The 25,869-nt window shown below is 35.0% G+C and overlaps 1 protein-coding gene across 13 annotated transcripts in view; it reads left to right on the forward strand.

The window, feature by feature from the left end:
* The window catches only part of ADGRL3 (adhesion G protein-coupled receptor L3), a 770,556-nt gene that overhangs the window by 260,446 nt on the left and 484,241 nt on the right, over positions 1–25,869 (forward strand). For all 13 annotated transcript variants that reach the window (XM_036335141.1, XM_036335133.1, XM_036335163.1 and 10 more), the window contains one exon: positions 7,897–8,122. In XM_036335141.1, the coding sequence (XP_036191034.1) occupies positions 8,068–8,122 (55 nt within the window). In that variant the 5' untranslated portion in view covers positions 7,897–8,067. The remainder of the gene's footprint in view (positions 1–7,896; positions 8,123–25,869) is intronic.

Raw genomic sequence — 25,869 nt, forward strand, 5'->3', positions numbered from 1 at the left:
TCAATAATGAACATTAAAATCCCCTGATTTAAGCATCCATGCATAATTACTATATGTAAAATATATTTTCCATTCTTATTAAATATTTTTCAGAAATACTTGGCTCTTTCTGGTTACTCTAGATGGGTGTTATTTATAAATGTAGTGAGCTGTGTTCACATAAATCATAATTACCTAGATTCTCTGTTATGATAAGAGATATTTGCTTTACTTTTTAAGGTAGTGATGAATTATAAAGTGTAATCCTATCTAATAAAGTGGGAATAGGCTAATTGACCCTCATGCCATCACAAAGATGGTGGCATCCACAGCTAATAAGGAGGGAATATGCTAATTTATGGCCCCACCCTCAAAAATGATGGTGCTCACAGCCAATAAGGAAGAAATATGCTTATTGACTGACCCACCCTCAAATATGGCAGTGCCCACAGCCAATAAGGAGGGGGTATGCTAATTGACTGCCCCACCCTCAAAGATGGTGGTGCCCACAGCCACAAGATGGCCAGCAGGAGAGGGCAGTTAGGGGTGACCAGGCCAGCAGGGAAGGGCAGTTGGGGGCGACTGGGCCGGCAGGGAAGGGCAGTTGGGGGTGACCAGGCCAGCAGGGAAGGGCAGTTGGGGGCGACTGGGCCGGCAGGGAAGGGCAGTTGGGGGTGATCGGGCCAGCAAGGGAGGGCAGTTGGGGGCGATTGGGCTGGCAAGGGAGCATTTACGCATCGATCAGGCAGCAGGGGATTGGTTAGGGGGTGATCAGGCTGGCAGGCAGGCAAGTGGTTGGGAGCTAGCAGTCCCGGATTTAGGCCCTATGGGATTGGACCTAAACTGGCAGTCAGACATCTCATGAGAGGTCCCAGATTGGAGAGGATGCAGGCTGGGCTGAGGGACACCCCTCACCACCACCATCACCAGTGCATGAATTTCAGGCACCGGGCCTCTAGTATCTACATAAATCTATTTGACACTTATATCGTACTTCATGAGTTCCTATGTGTAAATTTTATATCACTAAAAAAGTAATGTATGGGAAAGATTGTGATAAATACCTGATTTGTTAAAGACTGCAATTTAAAATTGTTCTAATTTCAAAATATACAAAAATCACTGGTAGAATACAGATAATACCCATGTAATATTTATAATCACTTCTAATTTAAGTCTTTAGTGTGTTTCTTCTTTGTTTAATTGTTTATTTTTTGGAGAAAAATTTAATTAGTCAATTTGATTCAAACCACACAGGTTCATAATTATCTTAAATATCAATGATGTAAAATAGGATAGTTTAATTAACCTTTCTTTTTAATTTTGAATATTGTGAAGAATAGTGAAGCTAGGTAGTTTGGTTTGAGGATATAAACTCCAAGGTCCCAATCAAGGACTATACTAAAAATATTAGCCTTCTAAGCTTTGCTCAGGGAAACAGCTAAAACCAATTGCCATATTGTGATGACCTTTGATAAGATTTAGAAATGCCATCTTTTGAGAATTGTTTTGAAAACAACCTGTTTATTAATGGAAATTATTAGCATAAGTAATGTAGTATATTTTAAACAAAAGTGACATACCAAAACTCCTTTCTAAAATCTCACATTTGATATGAATTGTTCATCTAGAGAATTCTCAGGGAGAGTGTACATACCTAGACACCTGTTTTAGTTCCCAAGTAAGTGAGAGGGGTGAGTGGGACCTACAGTCTATCCCTCATTTTGAAGCAATAAAGGAAACCAAGGTAGTTGGTGAAAGACAGACATGTACTGATAGACATGTGCATTCATGTGACAATCTCTACACCAGGCAATGAAGTATGTTTTCTCTAATCCTCAAAATCCGCCTACAAGCTGCATATTGTTTTCTGTCTTATTGTTGAAGAAACTGAGATTTAGAGAGGCATGCCTGCCCCGCACCATAGGTCAGCGTGATTTAAAATCTCTTACTGTTATACACAAAAGAAAATCTGACAGTTTTTTTAGTTTGTGTTTCTAGAACACCTCAACATAACATATACCACATTTTTCACAGCAGTGTAATTTATTGGTGAATATACCTTTTGCTTTCATATTTCACTGAAAGTTGTTTTAAAATGGTGAACACATTTTAGAACCATAGCCACACTCTCCCTATTTTGTCCCATAGTGTTAGCACAGAGCTTTGTACATAGAGAAGGCTAACACATATTTCTTGGAGATGGAAATTCTTTTTTTTTTTTTTTTGAAAGTGACTTGTTAAATGCTTTATATCTTTAGTAAGTCTTTTTTTATGAGTATGGAACTGGACAACCAATGTGTCCAAGCTGCCTGTCACTACTTGAACCAGTTAAACAGAGACAGAGTTGAATCATATATGAGTGTTTATTCCAATAATGCTGGCAGTATGGGAGAGCAGCAGGTCATCCATGAAAATCTGCTCTTGCCCTTCCTCCAAGCCAGCTGCTTAGGGAGTGGCAGGACAAAGATTACATGGGATAGTAGGAATTGCAGGCATGGAGAAGTAGGCATGGTATAATGGTTACAGGTTACAGGCAATGTGGGCTGAGGTCCCAAAGGGCCACTGCCTCTAGGAACAGAATGTTTTAGCAACAAGGTAGTTCATCTTTCCATGATGATAGGCAGTTCTTGGAACAGGAGGATGGACTGCATTCTGATGATAGTTCCCATGTCCCAGAGCATACAACTCTCAGCCAGGTTAGAATGTGCTTTCTCTAATCAGAACCTAACAATCACGGTTAACAGAGCATGATTAATATCTCACAGAACATGACTATTATTTCTTATAACTATAGCTAGTCCCCATTATTCTATTTCTGCCCCTAACAAGTAATTATCTTGTCATATGTAACTAAATGAGTCTCTAATGCCTTTTCTTGGTTGTTTTTCTCTGTGAGTTTTTGAAGAGCTTATGTTTTAGAAGTGAGTTGAGTGGAAATCCCTTTTATATGAATACTGATTAGTTTGATAAAGTAAATGACAACATATAAATTGGGGGAAAAATCATTCCAGAAAATTTTCTTGTTTTTGATGTTAGTATTCAGGGAGGTATCTTTCTGTAGATTATGGGCAATCTTGTCTTTCATTTATCTATTAAAATTCATATAGTTTAATTGGTGGAATTTCGTTATACATGCCCCCAAAGTAGCACATTATTTTGTGGCTGTGCATGGGAGGTAGGCAGGAGGTGAGGCTGGAGTGTGAGAATGTGTCACCCTTCTCAAATAATAGCTTCTGCTCCTCCAAATCCCTTTTCCACCTCTGTTTACACAGTAATCATGAAAACAAATTCCTATGCCTAAATCAAATGTAGAATATCATAGTAGAAGTGCCTTTATGCCCTGCTGCAAAATCTTAAAATAACCATTATTATAAATAATAGATCTATATTTTTTTATTCTTTTTATAAAACAGCTTTCTCCCATTGCTTCATCAATGTGAAAATATATAGCTTATAAAATGTACTATTTCAGTTTTCACTTAAGCCAGGCTTCACAATAGTAATAATCATATTTCACTATGGAAATAATTTTCCCTAAAGCTCCAAAGGGTACAATGTGTAATTAGGTTTTCTAAACCTATCTTTTTTTTTCTTTCTCTCTTTCTTTTGTCCTCTACTCCTATGCTGGTCAAGGTTCTCCACTTTTCAGAATCAAATAACATCTTTAAGCAAAGCCTAAGTCTACTTCGGAAACTTGCCACATTGTCTCCTTCCCTTTGTACAACTAATAAGCCTATTACTGTGATGCAGTTTCTTGTGTATTTCTACTATAGAGAGAGGAAAGAGCACTGATGTTGAAGTGAGATATTTGGTTTAAAATTCTCACTGAGTAACAGATCTGATTTTCTTCCTCAGTAAGCATAAGGGCATTATCTGCTTTAAAGATTTCTATGGAGCCCATTGCAATGGGATGATGATCAGTTGGTTGAGCATTATCCCATAAGAGATCAATCGAAGGACTTGTATGCATGCATATAAGCATAACCACTGGACACAAGACACTGGGGGGTAGGGGAGGCCGGGGGAATGTCAAGGGGGCGGAAAAAGGAGACATATGTAATACTCTTTGTAATACTTTAAGCAATAAAACAAAATTTTAAAAAAAGAAAAGTAGCAGGTTTGATTTCTGGTCATGGCACATATCCAGGATGTGGTTTCGATCCCTGGTCTGGGCATGTATGGGAGGGAACTGGTCAATATTTCTCTCACATCTATGTTTCTCTCTCTCTTTTGGCCTTTTCTCTAAAATCAATTAAAAAACATATTCTTGGTGAGGATTAAAAATAAATACATAATAAAGATTTCTATTGAGAATTAAACCAGAAAATTGTTTAATTTCTAGAACATTGGTTGGCACAAGAAGCTAAAGAAACATTTTCTTCTTCATGAAACTAAAAAAATGTTAATTGTTCTCTTCTTTATGTAACTTCATTTCCTGTGTTGTGTTTTTTATACTACAGCGTGAGAAAACATCTTCTACTTTATTTGCATTTTCAAGAAATTTAGTATATACTTTTGAAATAAAGATAAATAATTTACCTGAATAGCTAACCATAGTTTTTTTCCAGTAGCTAAATAGTTCTGTATGTATTTCTCTTATTTATGTATTTTTTTTGTATGGGTACACACATTCACCGATACCAATTTTTGACACTCATAAACCCAGTGGTCATAGGAAAAAAAAACCCAATAACTGAATGTTGAGGTTGGGGTTTATTGTTTGCTTGTTGATCTATCAATCAATTTATATATTCTTTTTAAAATATCCATTAATTATCTTGTGCAAGTTAAATAATATAATTTCATTTTTTTAGTTTTTATTTATTGTTGACAGTATTACACATGTCCCTATATCCCCCACTTTGTGCCCCCTCCACCCAGCTCCTGCCCTAACCCAGACTTTCACCACACTATTGTCTGTGTCCATGGGCTATGCATATATGCATATATGTTCTTTGGCTAACCCCTCCCTGTTCCTGTTCCTACTTCCCTCCCCTCCCCTCCCCTCTCAGGTCTATCAGTCTTTTCTATGCATCCATGCCTCTGGACTCTTTTCAAAAATTAATTTTGAGCTCTAACGCATTTGTCTAAATGGATAAAGCATAGGCCTGTGAAATGAAAGGTCCCTGGGGACATGCCCTTTCCCCAGTTGTTGGCTCTATCCCCAGTAGGCAGCAGTCAATTATTCTCTCTCAACATTGATTTTTCTATCTCTCTCTCCCCTCTCCCTTCCTCTCTGAAATCAATAAAAAATATTTTTAAAAAATGATTTTGAAAAGAATAAATTAGCAATTTCTTTTAAAATTTATTTTAGAAAAGAATTATACACTTATGACAAGTTCTGAATGTTTTTTGGAACTCAAAGTATGAATAAAGAAAAATGAAATAAAAATGTTGCACATGATCCCTTTTCACAGTTTCTGTTTTATCTGAACCACATTTTCCTCCCGCCAATGCTTTTCCTATTTGTAAGAGGAAAATACTATGAGATTGTCTATTATAAGCTTCATTTTGTTTTATAATATTTGTGAGATTAAGCATAAAATTTTTATATGTTATGTCCAAATGTAGTATTTTTGGCACCCATCTATACACTAGTGACTCAGGAAATATTCTTTAGCTAAATGATCTTGCTTCTTACATAGTCATGTTAAAAGGATAAAATTGAAACTAATGAAAGACATATAGCACTTATTACATGCTAGACACTCTTCTGGGCAATACATATGTTAATGTATTTCATATAACTAAACGTTACAAGTTATAGTTCATTTAATGTTCATATAACCATATGAATGAAGTAGTAACACTTTCCCCTATTAACTGATAGGAAACCAAGGCCCTGAGGGCTTCAATGACTAGCCCAAGGTTATAGTTATCATGCCATAAATAATAGTGGCAAAAATTCAGATAAATTTGTGCAATTTTGCCTTATAACCAAGGCAAGTACTTCAGAGTATTTTGGAATTTATTTTGGCAAAATGAGGATTATAATACAATCTTCAGTAAACTATCTCTATTTTGAATGTCCATTCCCAGAAAAAATTAAATTCACATTCAAATATGAAATTATATTACATATATATTAATCACCAGAATACAATGAGAGAGAGAGAGAGAGAGAGAGAGATGCAGTTTCTGTTGATTGATCATTTTTTATTGTTTAAAGTATTACATATGTTTTCTTTTTCCCTGATTGATCCCCACCCCCCGTGACTCCCATGCCCCATGACAAACCCCCAACACCCCAGTGTCTGTGTCCATTAGTTATGCTAATATGCATGCATACAATCCTTTGGTTGATCTCTACACCCCCCCTCCCCCGCCTTCTCTCTGAGGTTGGACAGTCTGTTCATTGTTACCTTGTCTCTGGATCTATTTTTGTTCATCAGTTTATATTGTTATGTATATTCCATAAATGAGTGAGATCATGTGATATTTATCTTTGACCGACTGGCTTATTTCACTTAGCATAATGCTCTCCAGGTCCATCCATGCTGTTTGCAAATGGTGAAAGTTCCTTCTTTTTATAGCAGCATAGTATTCCATTGTATAGATGAATCACAGTTTTTTAATCCACTCATCTGCTGATGGGCACTTAGGCTGTTTCAAAATCTTAGCTATGGTAAATTGTGCTGCTATGAACATAGGGGTGCATATATCTTTTCTGATTGGTGTTTCTGATTTCTTGGGATATATTTCTACAAGTGGGATTATTGGGTCAAATGGGAGTTCCATTTTTAACTTCTTGAGGAAACTCCTTAATGTTTTCCACAGTGGCTGCACCAGTCTGCATTCCCACCAGCAGTGTAGGAAGGTTTCCTTTTCTCTGCATCCTTGCCAGCACTTGTTTGTTGATTTGTTGATGATGGCCAGTCTGACAGGTGTGAGATGGTACCTCATTGTTGTTTTGATTTGCATCTCTCGGATGATTAGTGACTTTGAGCATGTTTTCATATGTCTCTCTGTTTCTGTAGGTCCTCTTTCGAGAAGTGTCTATTTAGGTCCTTTGCCCATTTTTTGATTGGCTTGTTTATCTTCCTTTTGTTAAGTTGTATGAGTTTCCAGTAAATTTTGGAGATTGATCAATTTTAAAGGTACTGACCATGAAAGACAGAATTATCAAAATGTGGGTCATGTTCCCTTCATATTTTTGCTCTGTAAGATAAATCTGTGCATATATAAGCTGAAGCAGCTTTATCAGTTTGATTCACTACCATGACTTTTTCAATGTCCTCCATAAATGTATTTAACCCTTTTAAGCAAGATTGTTCATCTTAAGCTGTAAGATCCTGGAAAATAGGTGGCATGTTTTATTCAGTATTCATTTTCTGTTTTCCTAGTCCAGTGCTTTGTAGTTTAGTGGGTATTTTATAAAACTCTGTTGAATGAATTAAATATGTTTGAGCATAATTAATTAACAATAATCTATGATCTTCACAAGTTTACTTACAAAGATGTTTAGAATAGCAATGCAGGTAACATGTAGAATAATTTCTGAATGAATATCAGGGGCTAAAATGAAGGTAAAACTCATACACTTAACTTTTTATTTCAATCTCACAGCAATGATAATGAATTTTTATAGTAAAGTTAATAAAAGTTATATTTGTGGGAAATATTTTATACACAGTAAGTGCCAAACTTAGTTAATTATTATAAAAATAACATAGTATATTTGTATTATTTTTTCCAATAATACTGAATTAGTTATTTCAGTTTGTTTGAGGTCTAGAGATTAAATACTGATGATACATGCATAAATATTGTCCTTTAGGTTATTCATTTTTATATATGAATCCTGTACTCATTAAAATGAAATGATGAGGTATAAGATATATTTTAGTCAGGAAATAAACTTTCAAAAGAGTTCAGAAAACCTGTATTTGATAACTTTTTTTTTCTTGTTTGCAGGATTCGAATTTGGGATATTGGTATTTCTGTTTTGAGGAATATTTCTTTTTGGGTTTTTACTTTTTCTTTTTAATCATCGGTCTTGGAGTACAGAAGAGGAACCAGAAACGCTTATTGTGATTCACGTGTGAAACATTCACTCTTGAGGCACTCAGGCCTGACTTCACAACCATGTGGCCATCACAGCTACTAGTCTTCATGATGCTTTTAGCACCCATAGCCCATGGTAAGACCTTTAATTAGTTTCTTTGTGTGATGCTTAATGTTGTCTCAGTTATTTATACTAGTCCCTTTCCTTTCCATCTTTGCTCTAAGATTTAGCAGCTTTTGCCCACATATATTAATAGAAGTAAGAGGAAAAGGTCATATGTGTGCCTTAAGCTGCAATAAATATGAGTTAGAATTTTATTTCTTAAGGTACCTTTTAGAATGTATGTATAACCAAAGTTTTTGTTTGCTTAAAAAACAACTTTGCATGTTTTAGTCTTTATTTTTTACCACACTTAGGGAAAATCAGCTGACTCCTTAACTCTATCACTTATTGTGAATTTTTTGGTTTACATATTTTTGTAATCAAAATGATTTTAATATAGTATTTGCATTTGAAAGAAAACACCCTCCCCAAATCTGATTTCTCAAACTAAGCAATCATTTTTTTGTTAGTGTTTACTACTCTGTTTAATCTTTAATACACAGAACAAAAAACTAAACTTTTCATTAAAGGAAAATTGTTTTTGTCATATAACTTTCAAATCAAAATAGGGGAAAAAACAACAACATCAAAATAATGTGAACATATGCAGAAAAGTCATTTTATAGAAACGTGAATATACTCATAAAAGAGTATGTACTTGTTCATTTAAACATCTTTGTATTGATAACACAAATATGTAAGAAATTACATACCTTTGGACATTTTATAAAACATATAAATATTCAATAAGTAAGCAAGACAATTTCTATACAACTCAGTATATAATGTTCACTGAATCTCAATAAACCCTGGCAAGTTGAAGTCTATATGTATGTTCCTTCTTCATAATTTAAAGTTTCTTACTAATTACCCTTGTTTTGCACTAAGATAAAAATGGTGTCATGTAGACACTATTTCATGTGCTAATGGCAATTATAGCAAAGAAAAGGGGACACAGTTATATTTGCCAGTGCTTAGGAGGTCTCAGCATACTTCAATGTATCAAGCAACTGAAATGAATTTTCAGCCTCTTTCACTCACTTTTGGTTTTTAATTGATTATGAAATCTGCTGTAGTTCATGAATGATGCAATTCCAAATCTGGCCCATGTTCTAAGTTTCAAATTGGATTGCATTCTGCTGTCATTATAAGAATGGATAAAAGTTTTCTCCAAAGTTCCCCTGATTTAACAATTATATGTAACAAACCACTATAATGTAAGGTAGTGCTCTTTTAACAAAAAGAAAGTAAAATTATATACCCATACATAATATAAATAAATTTTGTCAAAAAATTTCAAAGTGTTTCTTTAATTCATATACTGATGCAGTACTTAAACATTCACATTCTTGGGCATATGTGACATTTGTGATATGGGACAAAGACTTGTCACTTTAAACAAGTGCTTTTCTCATCATATATCTCAGGATGAGTCTTGTTAGGTTTTTTAAGTTATAAAAATACCTCACTCATCCGGTTGTTTTGAGGATTGAATAAATAGCATATGTGAATCTAGCATAGTACATGATGAATATTAAGTGGTTGAACATGTTAATTGCCTTCATCACACTATCTGTCCCTCCAGTTTTGGTTCTAGTAAATTGTAACAACCAGGCATTAGCTCAGAAATTATTTTAACATGAGAGCTATTCCATTTGTTGTTGATGCTCAGTGGAAACAAACACACGCACGCACACACAATCTCTAGGTAACTCTGAGAAATATCTTAATACCCCTAGTTGGGCACATAAAAAATTGACCTGGTATATCAAATATTTTAGGCTAAAAAGTTCAGTAATCCTTTCCATTTTATGTGAACTCCTTTCTATTATCTTTTCTTTGAATCACATAAAGCTTTCAAATTATAAAATTTATCCTTATTGCATGGGTAGGTATTCTAAAACTTGCACCAGAGAAAATTCAAGTCAGTGTTGTCTACCTTCTACAGGATGCGCCTCCACTGTGGTGCCACTTCTGACTTATAAATCCAGGTCTTCACATGCACAGCCATTTAGAGCCCGCTTACTCATAAACAGAGGCATGCAGTAACCGTTCACCAGGGCCGAGGTCTACTCAGTAGACATTTTTACGACCTCTACCAATCCTGGCTTAAAGGAATAGCACATAACTCAACACCATGACTTAAAATGGATATCACAGTTATAGAAGTACCTTTCCCCCTAGATATCCCCTGACATTTCCTCGTCTACTGTTGTGAGACCCAGCTTCATTTGCCCTCATGTCCGCGGAGAATTAACTTTTCTGGGTATGACCTGAGTCTCAATTCTTTTATCTTGAGCAAATAACAATGATAACTATTGATTTTATAGCTATACACTTCAGATATATTTGGTACAATTAATCACGATATTCTTGTGGGTTTAACAATATTTATTATAATCTTTATCATTAAATATTTATGGTACAAACATTGAATTTTGAGTGGTAAAGGAACTTGACTAATGTTACACAAGCTATTATGAGACTCAGAGGGGACCTGGTTTCGTGAGCTCTGGTATTACTGCCAGTAAGATGATCAATTTCTATGAAGGCCGTTCTTCCGAATACAGGATCCCATCTCAGCTCTCCTGGCATTGGGAGAGAGGAGGCAGAATGCAGATCACCTGCCTCTACTATGGTCTGGAGTCTGGACACACACTGACTGAGGTTTGAAATCTGACAAACCTGAGATAATATTCTAGCCCTACTGTCTACTAGCTCTGTAACTCTATTACTTGGTAAACTAGTTAGCAAATATCATTTATTACCTACTTGGAATCATAAAACTGTGCTAGCAGCTAAAAATATGGCAGTGAGCAAAAAGATTCTTAATACTTCCCTCAAGGAGCTTACAGAAACTTAAAAATGTATTAAGCCTACTTTTCATCCGAAAGAATAAACACTTATTCCATGCAGAGTTATTTTAAGAATGGATAGAATAATATAATGCTTCTAACATAGTGCAGGTATTTGGTAAATCTTTCTTGTATTTGTTTTTTCTACTCTTAAACTAACTTGAAATAGAGGGAATCCTTTGAAGGTTTGATAAGGAAAATGCATAATTATCCTTATTCTTGCCTTGAGAATAGAAATAAATCTTCTGCTTAAACATCAGTATTCAGGTTTTGCCAGATATTTCTTAATACTACTCTCTGAACATCATTATTATTAAATTGATATATATCAAAGCTTAGTATGTAATGTCAGTATATAAAAATATAATTATAGTATATAATTGTCAGTGATTCTAGTATATAATTGTCAGTGGTAGTGATATATAAATGGTAGTGTATGATGCATTTTTGCATGATCTTTACATGTATAAAATTAGAAACCAAGCTAAAGAATTAATTCTGAATAATAAGTACATTAGTTGAATGACCTGCCCATCATCCTAGAAAATTATGCCAATATTCTGTACAGGAAAACAAAATTAATCAGTGTAGCCACATTATGTATATACATACACAATACTTTGAAATTAGGAAATGTCTGTAGTTCTTTGTTTATCTGTCCATGCTCTATGTCTTTATGTGCCTCTGTATTTCCGTTTTCCATGACTGTATGCCCTTCCTGTGCAGCCATACAACCCTTATCTATTATGTAGTGAGACCTGGCAGAAGTAAAGAGAAGCAGTGAATGCAGATGGCCAGTTCTTTGCTGTTAACTAATGTAGGGTTACATGAAGTTAAAGTATTTTTTCCTTCTATTCATGTGGTTGGAAATGAGAGAAATAGTGAGATTAGAGAACAATATCCAGCGATAAACTTGGGCACCAGGCCCATGCTAACTGGCAGAAAGGGGAGTACCACAGTTCAGTGTGGGACCTGGGCTAGGAGATCTGGTCAGGGTGTGACTACCCAAGCCACATGGGTTGGCAGTTGAGAAGGTGATTTTGGTGTATATATATATATAATTTTATTTTAACTGTACTTACAGATTATGTCTTTATTGAAAAGATAACAAACAGGGTTGATTGAGCCCCTGGGTAATGGGAAACAGTATGGTACATTTGCATAGAATATAGGGTTTTAGTATTTTTTTTTTCTATAACCAACATATGCTTACCTTTTTCCTGTAATCCTGTTTTTTGGTTGTGAAAGTTATATGTGGTTATAAATTCACTAGAGGCCCAGTGCACAAAATTGTGCATGGGTAGGGTTCCTTAGGCCTGGCCAGCAAGCAGGGCCAATCAGGTTCCCTGTCTCCCCGCCTCCTCCTTCCCTCGCTCCCTCAGTGCCCCGTCACCACCGCTGGTTGCCTGCCATGTTATGTGCCGCCCCCTGGTGGTCAGCTCACGTTATAGCAAGCGATCTAACTCCAGGTCTCTCTCGAGAGGACACTTTGCATATTAGCCTTTTATATATATAGATAGACATAACATTGATTATGTTCAAATAAGTTAATTATAATAAGAAGTTCTTATTATGGACAAAAGAACCAATAGATGCCTATATATTTAGTAGTATACCTTTTTATGTAATTTGCATTTCATAATTAATCTATTTTAACAGTTATAATACTATTTAATGTGTCAGTAATTTAAAATAATGTCCATATATATTTTAACTTCTAATAAGATGTGAGAAAGGATATAATTACATTTTACTACATAACATCTCACCATATAATTCTTTTTATTAAGTTATGTTTTATAAGTGAAAAAAGTCAGGTTGACTTCTAAGCTCTGCTTAACTTTCTTATATTTAGAAATTAATCATCCTTGATGTGTTTATAATGCTTTCCAGCCTAGGTAATTTGTAATATTTTCAATAATATCACTATTTTTATGGTCAGTTATGTTAAACAGAAAAACCTTTGTTGTGGTCATGATATATGAGGTTTCTACCAACACACCCAACACCATCTTCCATAGCTATGTGGAACTGAATTTCAAAATATATCTGCTGTACATTAACTATGCCATCTCTGATATTACAAGGTTAAGTACAAATATGCATGGCTGGAAGCTTTCCTTTGTAAGAATAGGTTTAGAAACCTTTCTTACACACTCAGCATGCAGTTAGCATTTGAAAAGACTTTTGTTTTCACATTTGCACTACAAATTATATGTGAATGGTTTTGTAGTGATACTCATAAGTGACTTGTGTATACCTTAAGAGTGAAATGGTATTTTCTTATCTTCAGATTTTATATATTGTGCCGGGGGTAGGGTGGGGTGGGTAAAGTCCCTATCTTAGCTTTTTAAAAAAATTTTTTGGACATGGTGTGGACTGTGGCTGCAAAGGGTAGTTGTATAGTTGAGGTTGAATTAATTTAAAAATCTTTAGGTATATAATATGTAAATACTTATCTGTTTTTCTCTTTATTTACATTGCTTTTTACTCTCATTCTCAATGTAAGACTGCTCTTACATTTATAATTTCATATAGGTAGCCATGATACATTTTTTCATGTATTTATTTCCTCCTTTCTGATTGGGAAATTATGCCTTAATGACCAGTTAAAAATGGAAATGCAATAGGAAAGAGTCTGATTGATTTAACATGTAAATAGAGACTGTGAATTGTATTATGACCTTTTTTTAAAAAAATTGGCAGTTTAGAAGAAGGCCCTGTTAATAAACATAATTAGCTCATCCTCTACTTTTTAATTGAAAAATTGAGTGGTTTGGTGAAGTTAAGGACAACACATGAACTGGGAAAAGATCATTTCAGAAAGTCTTTTTTCTCTTGTATTAGTATTCAAAGATTAAGGGTTTATCTTTCTATAGATTGTGAATAATCTTGTCTTTAAATTTTGTTAATAATGACATCTTTATTTGATTTGAATCTCTATTTCCCCTATATTGCCATTATAGCAGAATTAGTTTCTTTAAATATAGAAAATTGTCTTTCTCTAAGAAAAATATCTATTTTATAGGAAAGATTGATCAAATAAGCTAGGTTAGTTAAGGTTTTGCAAGAAAAATCTGATAGTTGTACATATAAGAGTAATAGATACATGTTTTTGTACAAAAATAGGCTTTCACAGTGGCATTTGATAAGCTTTCCATATTTATTTCATCTACACGTATTATAGTTTGTCGTGATTTGAATGTCCTGAAGTCGAGGTTGTAGCTCACTGGTAAGGTACAAGAACATAGTCTGATATATTTCTTTGTCATTACCAGGGTTACCTACTTTACTGTCACAGTAAGTCTCCTCATAGAAATTTAAATTAGAAAGCAAAAATGTAATAATCCCTTGACCCAGTGATATACTTAATGTTAATGTTTGTTAGATTTCCCTACTGTCGTGTTATGTATGCACATATTTCTTTTTTAAATTGGAATAATGTAAGAAAATTTACCTTTCACTTGACTTAACCTCTAAATGTAGACATTTCTATGCTCTCATTATTTTTTTTAAAAAATTATAATATTGGTTCATATGAAGGAACCATTGTTTATCTAACCATATGATAATGACTCAACAGTGAAGGTCATTGATATATTACCATTACAAATAGCATTTTAAAGGAACATACTTGCATATAAATTTGACAGTATCACTGTACCTGTGGAAGAAAATATCTTGAGAAGTGGAAAATAAAAGAACTGTTTCTTCCTACATAAATTAACTATGTTAAATGAATGCTTATAAATAGTCAATACCATCATGGTTGTTATTACTAGAATCTTTTTTTAAAAAATTGCAAGTTTGGGCTACTATAATAAAGGACAAAACAAAATATGAAGAATAGATATTCAAATATAAGATAATTATTATTTTAAGCAGTATGATGATATAATCAAGACATAAAAACTTTCTCAGAATTGAGATCCATTTGAGTTCAGCTGTATGATTCACACATACCTACTAGTACTTTGTGTAACTTAGTAACATGCATGTCATTATTAATTTGATTCAAAATGGCACTGAAATGCATGACTTAGAAAGAAATAACAAGAAATATATGGGATGTATGAGAAGAAAACTCTGAAGTTTACAGGAGTTATCAAAGAAGACATGCAATATAAAGTTCCTATATGAAAAGACTGAAAACAGCAAAATTGACACATATTTCCAAATTAATTTCTTTAGATTTTTATTCAAATGCATTCAAAGTACCAATGTGAGCTTTTCTAGGTAGAAATTCAACAAAAATATTCTAAAATATATATTGAATATTAACCAAGAGAAAAGCTAGAAGAAATGAAAAGAGTAATAGGAAGGCATTTATCCAATTGATCACAAAATACATATTGTAAAAATGCAATAATTAAAGAAAATCTTAAAGCAAATTGATCAATTATAGAAATTAGATATCTGAAGCAGCACTATAGTTCATTTATTTGTGTTTCAGTGTGCTAGGAATTACTCCTAAGAAATTCAAGTGTCTAGAACAGGAAATAGTCAAGTTAGGATCAAACCAATTGTGTGTGTGTGTGTGTGTGTGTGTGTGTGTGTGTGTATAATTCAAAATATATGTTATGAAAAACACACTACTTTGAGTTACCTATTTTAATCTCCATTTTGAACAATGTATTATGATAAGCTAGGCTGCAGTCACGGTAAATTCCATAATTAATAATGGCTTCCAGAGAATATTAACTCGTTCACCAAACATTCCAAGAAAGGTTTCTGGTAAGTATGTGTGTCAGGGGTGGATGTACTCCTGTTGCTCTCATAGTTATTCAGAGATCTAGGCTAATGTCATCAGGCTTCCAAAGTCATTCTGAGGCCATTGCCATTCCAGTCAGCAGGAAGGAACAATGAGCAATGTGGAGATTCTATTGGAAAGTTTTTATAGATATGCTTGGAAGGAGTGTTCATTACTTCTGTTTCCATTTCTATTAAAAAAAAACCCCACAAAACACTAAGCCTCATAGTCACACCTATAAAAGAATCTGAAAAGTTTAGTCCTCTTGTGATAAAGGGAGAAGATGTTTATTTAACATACCAGCTAGCTTTACAAAAAGGCATCTAATACACTAATATTTTAGTGAATAAGTAGAATTTTTACAGCTTTATTGGGATATATTTAATACTAGAGGCCCGGTGCACAAAAAATTGTGCACTCGTGGGAAGGGGGAGGGTCCCCTCAGCCCAGCCTGTGCCTCTCGCAGTCTGGGACCCCTCGGGGGATGACCACCTGCTGGCTTAGGACTGCTTCCCGGGGGATTGGGCCTAAGATGGCAATCAGACATCCCTCTGGCAGCCCTCAGGGGATGTCCACTTGACAGCGGGGAGCAGACCTAACTGCCGTCAGACATCCTTAGTGCTGCTGAGGAGGCAGGAGAGGCTCCCACCACCACTGCTGTATTGGCATCCATCAGCCTGGCTTGTGGCTGAGTAGAGCTCCCCCATGTGGGAGCGCACTGACCACCAGAGTGCAGCTCCTGCATTGAGCATCTGTCCCCTGGTGGTCAGTGTGTGTCATAGTGACCAGTCATTCCTAGTCTTTCTGCTGTTAGGGTCAGTTTGCATATTACCGTTTTACTATATAGGATAGAGGCCTGGTGCACGGGTGGCGACTGACTGGTTTGCCCTGAAGGGTGTCCCGGATCAGGGTGGGGGTCCCGCTTGGGTGCCTGGCCAGCCTGGATGATGAGCTGATGGCTGTTTGCAGCTGGTCACACCCCCTTCAGGGTGGGGGTCCCCACTGGGGTGCCTGGCCAGTTTGGGTGAGGGGCTGAGGGCCGTTTTCAGGCTGGTGGGTGACTGAAGCTCCCAGCCTCTCCTTTTTTTCTTTTTTTTTATTCTGGGATTATTTACCTTTTATAATTGAAACATTGTTGCTGTCACTGGCGCCCTCAGCTCTGAGGCCGCGGCCAGCTGAAAGCAGGTATCTGTGGTTTGTTTAGCTTCTATAATTGAAACATTGTTGCTTTTGGGCTCAGAGCTGGGCGGGGAACCGTGACATCACTGAAAGCAGGTATCTGTGGTTTGTTTAGCTTCTATAATTGAAACATTGTTGCTTTTGGGCTCAGAGCAGGCAGGGAACCGTGGCTTCCTCCATCACTGGAGCAAGCAAGCCTCCTGTTCGCTTCAGCTGCGTGGCTGCCGGCCGCCATCTTGGTTGGCAGTTAATTTGCATATCTCCCTGATTAGCCAATGGGAAGCATAGCGGAGGTACGGATAATTACCCTTTTTGTCTTTTATTAGATAGGATTTCATTTCACAACTGGTGTCGCTCAGTGGTTGAGCATCAGCCTATGAACCAGGAGGTCACAGTTGATTCCTGGTCAGGGCACATGCCTGGGTTGTAGCCTCAATCCCCAGTATGGGGCATGCAGGAGGCAGCCAATTAATGATTTTCTCATCGTTGATGTTTCTATCTCTTTCTCCCTCTCCCTTCCTCTAATATATATATTTAAATTTTATTTTATTGTTTAAAGTATTACAAATAGTAGTACATATGTCTTCTTTTTTTCCTCATTGACCTTCCCCCGGCCTCCCCTCCCCCCCAGCACTTGCCCTTACTCCCCCCTCCCCCCCCAGTGTCCTGTGTCCATTGGTTATGCTTATATGCATGCATACAAGTCCTTCGGTTGATCTCTTACTGCCCCCCCACAACACTCCCCAGCCTTCCCACTGTAATTTGACAGTCTGTTTGATGCTTCTCTGCCTCTATATCTATCTTTTTGTTCACCAGGTTATAATGGTCTTTATTATCCATAAATGAGTGAGATCAGGTGGTATTTTTCTTTCACTGTCTGGCTTATTTCACTTAGCATAATGCTCTGAAATCAATAAAAATATATTTTTAAAAACACCATAAAACTAATCATTTTAAAATGTACAGTTCAGTGGATTTCACTGTATGAACAGTTATACAACCATCACCACAATAAATTTTAAAACATTATTAATCCTCCAAAGGAAACCTCATAACCATTATTATTCACTCCCAGTACCCCTCAGTCCCATCCCTGGCAATCACTAATCTACTTTATGTCTCTATGGGTTTGCCTATTCTGGACATTTTTCCTAAATTGAATCATAATTTTTTAAATTTTTTTTGAGATTTGCTTCTTTCACTTAATATAATTTAAGAATTTATGCATATATTACCATGTATCAACAAATTCTTTTTTTTCCAAATAATATTCTGTTGTATGAATATGCCATATTATATTTATTAGTTTATGGGTATTTGAATTATTTATACCCTTTCTCTATTCTGCATAATGCTTTTATGAAAATTCATTTACAAGCTTTTGTGTGAACATATCTTTACTTTTCCACACCTAGGAATAGAATTGCTCAATCACATGATAACTACGTTTAGCATTTTGAGAAATTGCAAAACTGTTTTCCACAGTAATTGTAGAGTAATACAGTCTCAACAATAATAAGAGGGTTCTCATTTTTCCACATCCTCACCCACACTTACTGCCTGTTTTGTTTTAACCATTCTAGTCTAGATGAAGTAGAATTTCTTGATTTTGATTTGCATTTCTCTAATATGTAATGATGTTGAGCTTCTTTTTGTGTGCTCATTGGTCCTTTGTATGTATATCTTACTTAGAGAAATATTATTCAACAATTTCCCGATTTTTAATTTTTTATTATTGAGTTCTACATGTTCTTTTTCGAAAAGACTACATGATATTGTTAGAATACCTCTAGACGTAAGAGTTTTTTATTTTTTAAGATTTTTAGAGAGATAGAGGAAGGGAGAGGGAAAGAATGAATGTGGTGTACACACCCTAATTGGGATCTAGGCCAAAACCCAGGCATGTGCCCTGACCAGAATCAAACTGGCAACCTTTTGATGTACACAATTTTGCCCTACCAACTGAGCCACATTGGCCAGGGCTAGATATAATTCTTTAGACTACATATTCTAAGAGAGGCTTTTTGCCTGGATTTACCCATTTAAATCTTACCTATTTTACATTCATTTTGAAATCATATACTATTTTCTTAGCTTCACTCAACCTCCTCTTTTACTTATATCTGAGGTTCCTAAGAATAATTCATTAATTCAGTTTTTTATTAAGATGATAAAATCTAGTAAGTGGCAACGTTGGAAACCTCACTCTTATATATGAACTATATAGCAGTGACATTAACTGGGTTCGTATAGTACAGCGATTCTCAACCTGTGGGTCGCGACCCCTTTGGCGGTCGAATGACCCTTTCACAGGGGTTGCCTAAGACCATCCTGCATATCAGATATTTACATTAGGATTCATAACAGTAGCAACATTATAGTTATGAAGTAGCAACAAAAATAATTTTATGGTTGGGTCACAACATGAGGAACTGTATTTAAAGGGCCAGAAGGTTGAGAACCATTGGTCTAGTTAGCTTACAATGACTCCTCCCTAAGAAAATGATAAAGAACATTAAGCTTTAATTATGGTGGCCATAAACAATTCAATTTTTGTTCTCATTTGAATTCTTGTTTTTCCAGATTTTGGAAGTCCTCTTATTTTCATTTTTTTGTATCTTTGCTCAAATTACATTATAAATATTGAGTCTTTAATTTTTATTTCCATAGACTTTCTCTAATATGTTCAGCAAACCATTGGATGCCTTTTATTCTATGTGAAGAAAGTTATTCATTTCCTTGTCTCTTTATAAAACCTACCTACTGTATATTACTGACCACTTACATTGTATCTACAATCAAAGATGATAATCAGAAGAAAAGAAGAGATTGTATATGGCAAGAATCCTAGCAAAATTGCTGCACTATTTCAGGCACATAGGTGTATTTGAAATATTACCATTTGGAGGGGAAAGTTTAACAGAAAGCTTGAATAAAAGTTATGTTACAAATGTTGATATTGAATAATTCCTGTGGTTAAATAAACTGGGAATGGAGGAGAATGTCAATATATGTAGAAAGTAATATATACATGAAGCCCTGAAGTTTACAACATTGTCTAATCTAAAATGTTTTAGGATCCTAATTTGCATGGTCTTGATGAATCAAAAGAAAGATCTCTAGCTTTTGAGTTTAATTCCAGTTCTGTTGCTTTCAAGATACATGACCTTAACCAGTTTCACAGTTTCCTTCATTGTAAAGGGGTAATTAGGCATACTTTATTATAGTATAAGGATTAAGTAAAATAATGTGTAGAATGGCCCTCACAGAAAGGTTCATACATAATCCTGGGAGAATGTAGTCATTAAAACATACCTTTTGGAATTAGAACTAAAAAAAAACAAAAAAACCTGAAACCACACAAATGACCTGGGTAGTAAGCAGTATTTAAAATATAACACCATCTTGGGGTCACTTGCTCTCCATAGAGTTTTTCAAAGACTGCATTGTATAGTCTTAATCCCCAATTGTGACAGTTTCTCTAATTATGAGCCTATACATTTGTACACACATTCCATCATTATATTCCGGACTCACCCACTGGACTGTAACTAAGTCTTTAATGAGTTACTAATGAATATCTTAAGCTTGGATCAGCATTAAAAAAGTGTTAAAGAGTGTGGAAAAGCTGTTCAGAGTGCAAGCCTGTTGCTTTTAATTAGACTATAACCCCAATAAAATTTCTGTCTTCACTATTCACCCTAGGTTTGAAGAACTTGAATAATGAGTGAAACGTATCCCTCACTTTGGTATTATTAGTTTAATGTGAAGTTCAATGGGGATAAATACACTGAGCAAAGTTGGAGAAATCATTGTTTTGATAAAATGAAAAGATAAAATAATGTGCAAAATCAAAAGAGCATCTTACAATGATTCATTTTTTGTTGGACTCAGATGATTTTAATACAGATTAATTTTGTTGTATTAGAGAATAATAAATGGCATGGGAAAAAGATTCAGATATGATTATATCATGTAAATAAAAAATAACAATATATATTTATAAAAAGAATGAACAGTCAGCTTTCATGCATTCCTGCTTCTCTCTAAGCACTTAGTTACCATGAAAGTAGTAATTCTCCACACTACCTGAATGAGATCAGGACTATTCTTTTCTGTAGCTCGTGTTACAAATCAACAATGGTGGTGACTATTGAGCCTTTGTTTGTTTTTTTCCCTTTTGATAGTGAAACCATGTAAACCGTATGGGCACATGATTTAATAATGAAGACAGATGATACATAAAATTCAAAGCAACAGGCTGGTATGATGCTGTCCCTCCAGGGAACACTACACATTTGCTTAAAAGGGAGCCTTAGACACAACAGCTCAGGGCAGGTGGAATAGCTATGATAGTCCAGAGGTTTTGTAGGTTTCAGGCTGTCCTTAAGAGGCGGTATTGATACCCCACCTCTGCACACACATAAAAAACCATTATGCCTATTTTTTAAAGCATGTGTCCAATAATACCCGTACTCTTTGTATATACCAACAACATAAGTAATCATTCATTTTGGCATGTGAGCTTGTTAACGTATCTGCTTCCTTGTTAACCAGCATATTGCTTTCATTTGTATGTGTGTTGAGGAGGGGATAGGCGAGTTGAAAATCTCTGCTACCAAAAAAATATAGATAAAAATTTTTCAGTCTTCTCAACTATCTTCAGAGATGCCAGTTATGATCATTTTAGGATAGAGAAAAGGAACTCACTAAAAAGACAAATCTCTGTCAAAATGTGTATTTTTTTTCACATATCAAGTATAATTGGCAGTGGGATTAAGGGAAAGTGCCCCCTTATGATAGTTATAAAGATTTTTAAAGAAATGGTTTACTTTACAACATTCTGAAAGCACAGCTTTCAATACCATTAAGAATATAATATATATATATATATATATATTTAACTTTGCTTTTTATTTATTTTATTTTCTTCTTTATTGATTAAGGTATTATATATGTGTCCTTATCTCCACATTGCTCCCCCCCCATACCCCCAACCCCCTGGTGTCTGTGTCCATTGGTTAGGCTTATATGCATGCATACAAGTCCTTTGGTTGATCTCTCCCCCTTACCCCTACCCGCCCCTACCTTCCCTCTGAGGTTTGATGGCCTGATCGATGATTCTCTGTCTCAGGATCAGTTTTTGTTCATCAGTTTATGTGTTCATTATATTACACAAATGAGTGAGATCATGTGATATTTATCTTTCTATGACTGGCTTATTTCACTTAGCATAATGCTCTCCAGTTCTATCCACGCTGTTGAAAATGGTAAGAATTTCTTCTTTTTTACCGCAGCCTAGTATTCCATTATTCCATTGTGTAGATGTACCAACGTTTTTTAATCCACTCATCTGCTGATGGGCACTTAGATTGTTTCCAAATCTTAGCTATGGTAAATTGTGCTGCTATGAAGATAGGGGTGCATATATCCTTTCTGATTGGTGTTTCTAGTTTCTTGGGATATATTCCTAGAAGTGGGATCACTGGGTCAAATGGGAGTTCCATTTTAAGTTTTTTGAGGAAACTCCATATTGTTTTCCACAGTGACTGCACCAGTCTGCATTCCCACCAGCAGTACACGAGGGTTCCTTTTTCTCCGCATCCTTGCCAGCACTTGTCATTTGTTGATTTGTTGATGATAGCCATTCTGAGAGGTGTAAGGTGGTACCTCATTATCGTTTTGATTTGCATCTCTCGGATGATTGTGACTTTGAGCATGTTTTCATATGTCTCTTGGCCTTCCTTATGTTCTCTTTCAAAAAGTATTTATTTAGATTGTTGCCCATTTTTTGATTGGGTTGTTTATCTTCCTTTTGTTAAGTTGTATGATTTCCCTGTAAATGTTGGAGATTAAACCCTTATTGGTGATAACATTGGCAAGTATGTTCTCCCTTGCAGTGGGCTTTCTTGTTTTGTTGATGGTTTCTTTTGCAGCACAGAAGCTTTTTATTTTGATGTAGTCCCATTTCTTTATTTTCTCTTTAGTTTCCATTGCCCTAGGACAGTGTGGCGAACCTATGACACGCGTGTCAGAAGTGACACGTGAACTCATTTTTTTAGTTGATTTTTCTTTGTTAAATGGCATTTAAATATATAGAATAAATATCAAAAATATAAATTTTTATTTTACTATGGTGGCAAATATCAAAAAAAAATTCTATATGTGACACGGCACCAGAGTTAAGTTAGGGTTTTTCAAACTGCTGACATGCCGAGCTCAAAAGGTTCACCATCACTGTCTTAGGAGCTGTATAGGTGAAGATATTACTTCAGCATATGTCTGAGATTTTGCTGCCTGTGGATTCCTCTAATATTTTTATGGTTTCCTATCTTATGTTTAAGTCCTTTATCCATTTTGAGTTTATTTTTGTGTATGGTGTAAGTTGGTGGTCTAGTTTCTTTGTTTTGCATGTATCTGTCCAATTTTCCCAGCACCATTTATTGAAGAGATTGTCTTGACTCCATTGTATATTCTTGCCTCCTTTGTCAAATATTGATTGAGCATAGTGGTTTGGGTTGATTTCTGCATTCTCTATTCTATTCCATTGGTCTATATGTCTATTCTTGTGCTAGTACCAGGCAGTTTTGAGAACAGTGGCTTTGTAATACAGCTTGATATCTGGTATTGAGATCCCTCCTACTTTGTTCTTCTTCCTCAGTATTCCTGCAGCTATTCAGGGTCTTTTTTTATTCCAGATGAATTTTTGGAGAGTTCGTTCTAGGTCTGTGAAATATTCCATTGGCATAATAATGGGGAGTGCATTGAATCTGTAGATTGCTTTGGGTAGTATGGACATTTTAATGATGTTGATTCTACCAATCCATGAACATGGTATGTTCTTCCATCGGTTTATGTCTTCCTCTATTTCTTTTTTCAGTGTCCTGTAGTTTTCCGAGGATAGGTCTTTTACCTCCTTAGTTAAGTTTATTCCTTGGTATCTTAATGTTTTTGATGCGTTGGTAAATGGGATTTTTTTTTAATCTCTCTTTCTGTAAGTTCACTACTGGTGTATAAAAATGCCATAGATTTCTTGGCGTTAATTTTGTATCCTGCTACATTGCTGAATTCATTTATTAAGAATTTATATTCTTAAAAAATGGAGTAGTGGAAAAGAAGAGAAAGTCAGTATTCTCCAAATAATAAATTTCAGAATTTTATTTTTGTTACCATGAATTTAAATCTATTCGCAATATATTTACATATAGGGAGGCATTTTTAGTTAGAAAAGAAAAACTATTATTTGCCTCTCTTTGATCAATAAGATATGTAAAGTGCATTTTGTGTGATTTGAAGAAAATAATGTTTATGAGAAGCTGATTATAATTTTATAAATTTATATCACATAACAGAAAGTTTATTCTCTGCTTTCTCATTTTAACCAATGTTTGAGATATTTATATCACAATATTACAATCTAGGCAATTGTTAAAACTAGAAAGCCACAGTTTTTCCCTCTATTTTTAGTACAAAGTTAAGATTCATACTTGAACCACAGTTAAAACTAATCTTTCAATGTTGTTTCTTTTATTTTTAACACTAGGAATTAATGTTCCCTATAACTTTACTCATAACCATGTGTTGGAATCTTCACTATTCTCAGACTATCTTATACAACTTTTATTATTTGATTGTTCAGTCTTCTGGTGACCGAAAGTTGAGCCAAAATATGGTTTATTTTACTATAAAAAGCTATGATGTATAGAAGAAGAGTGAGGAACCTACTTTGAAGGGAGAATTGATAATCCACATAGGGTATACCAACACTTTATAAAACAACTCTAGTGAATGAGTCTATTGAGTTAAATTGAATAATATAATACTTTCATGGGAATACTATGAAAGATGCGTCATCATACACAGGTGGACATTTAATCACTCCTGAGCCATTTTCTTATGAGGCCCAGAATTGAAACAAATTTTTCATGTTAGAACTTCCATGTTGTAATTTGTACCTGGTGGCATCCTTAAATCATGTACTTAAATTGGAACTTTTTTTGACTTTTGTTAGAGATTACTCCCCAGCCTATAAAGGAATTATGCAGCCCAGCCTATGTTGCTCAGTGGTTGAGCATCAATCCAGGAACCTAAAGGTGAACTGTTCCATTACCAGTCCAGGTTCAATGAATTGGATTATGGGCTCAATCCCCAGTAAGGGGAGGCAGCCAATTGATGATGTTTCTCATTGATGTTTCTCTCGCTCTATCCTTCTCCCTTCTCCCTCTAAAATAAACATATATATATATTTATTTCATATCATGTCAGCAGGTTATGAAATATATATATGCACACTAAGTGGCCAGATTATTATGACCACCCCATCAGTACTTCATTGACACTTCCAAAAATACGGAATATTGAAAACTTCCTAAGCAAATACTCTCAAGGTTTTATTGTTATTATCATTTGCAATAACTAATTCACTTCATTGTGCTGATGGGGTGGTCATAATAATCTGGCCAGTCATAATAATCTGGCCACTCAGTATATATATATATTGTAAAAAACAATTATGCCTTACGGAGAAATCAGGAAAGATATAATATTTTTATATGGCCAAAAGGAAGGTGCTGGGGGAAAAGTAGAGCCTTTTACATATGCATAAGGAAGCTCAATTGGAAAAAGTACCTTTACTTACAAGAAAAGTTGAAAATAAGCACAGAGGTTGGATTAGACATTCCCTATCAATCAGCCATTTGTTATTTCAGTATAATTTCTAAATTTACTAGCACTCTGCTCTTAGCTGAACACTTTTGCACACAATAGCTCAATGAATATATATAATAATCCAGTGAGTCATAGATAGTAGTCCCTGTAGTACCTGTAATTTTAGGATGGAAATAGACTCAGAGCCATCAATCTAATGATGAAATGACATTTAAAATAGTTGTTAGAAAAGAAACTCAGACTCTCCTAACCATCTTATGAAAACTTTTTTTAAAGATATTTTAATAACTTACTGAGAGTTTGCCTGATTTTGTGGACCTGTGATTTAA

This window comes from Myotis myotis, unplaced genomic scaffold (assembly GCF_014108235.1).
Source record: "Myotis myotis isolate mMyoMyo1 unplaced genomic scaffold, mMyoMyo1.p scaffold_m19_p_1, whole genome shotgun sequence".
NCBI classification, from domain to species: domain Eukaryota; kingdom Metazoa; phylum Chordata; class Mammalia; order Chiroptera; family Vespertilionidae; genus Myotis; species Myotis myotis.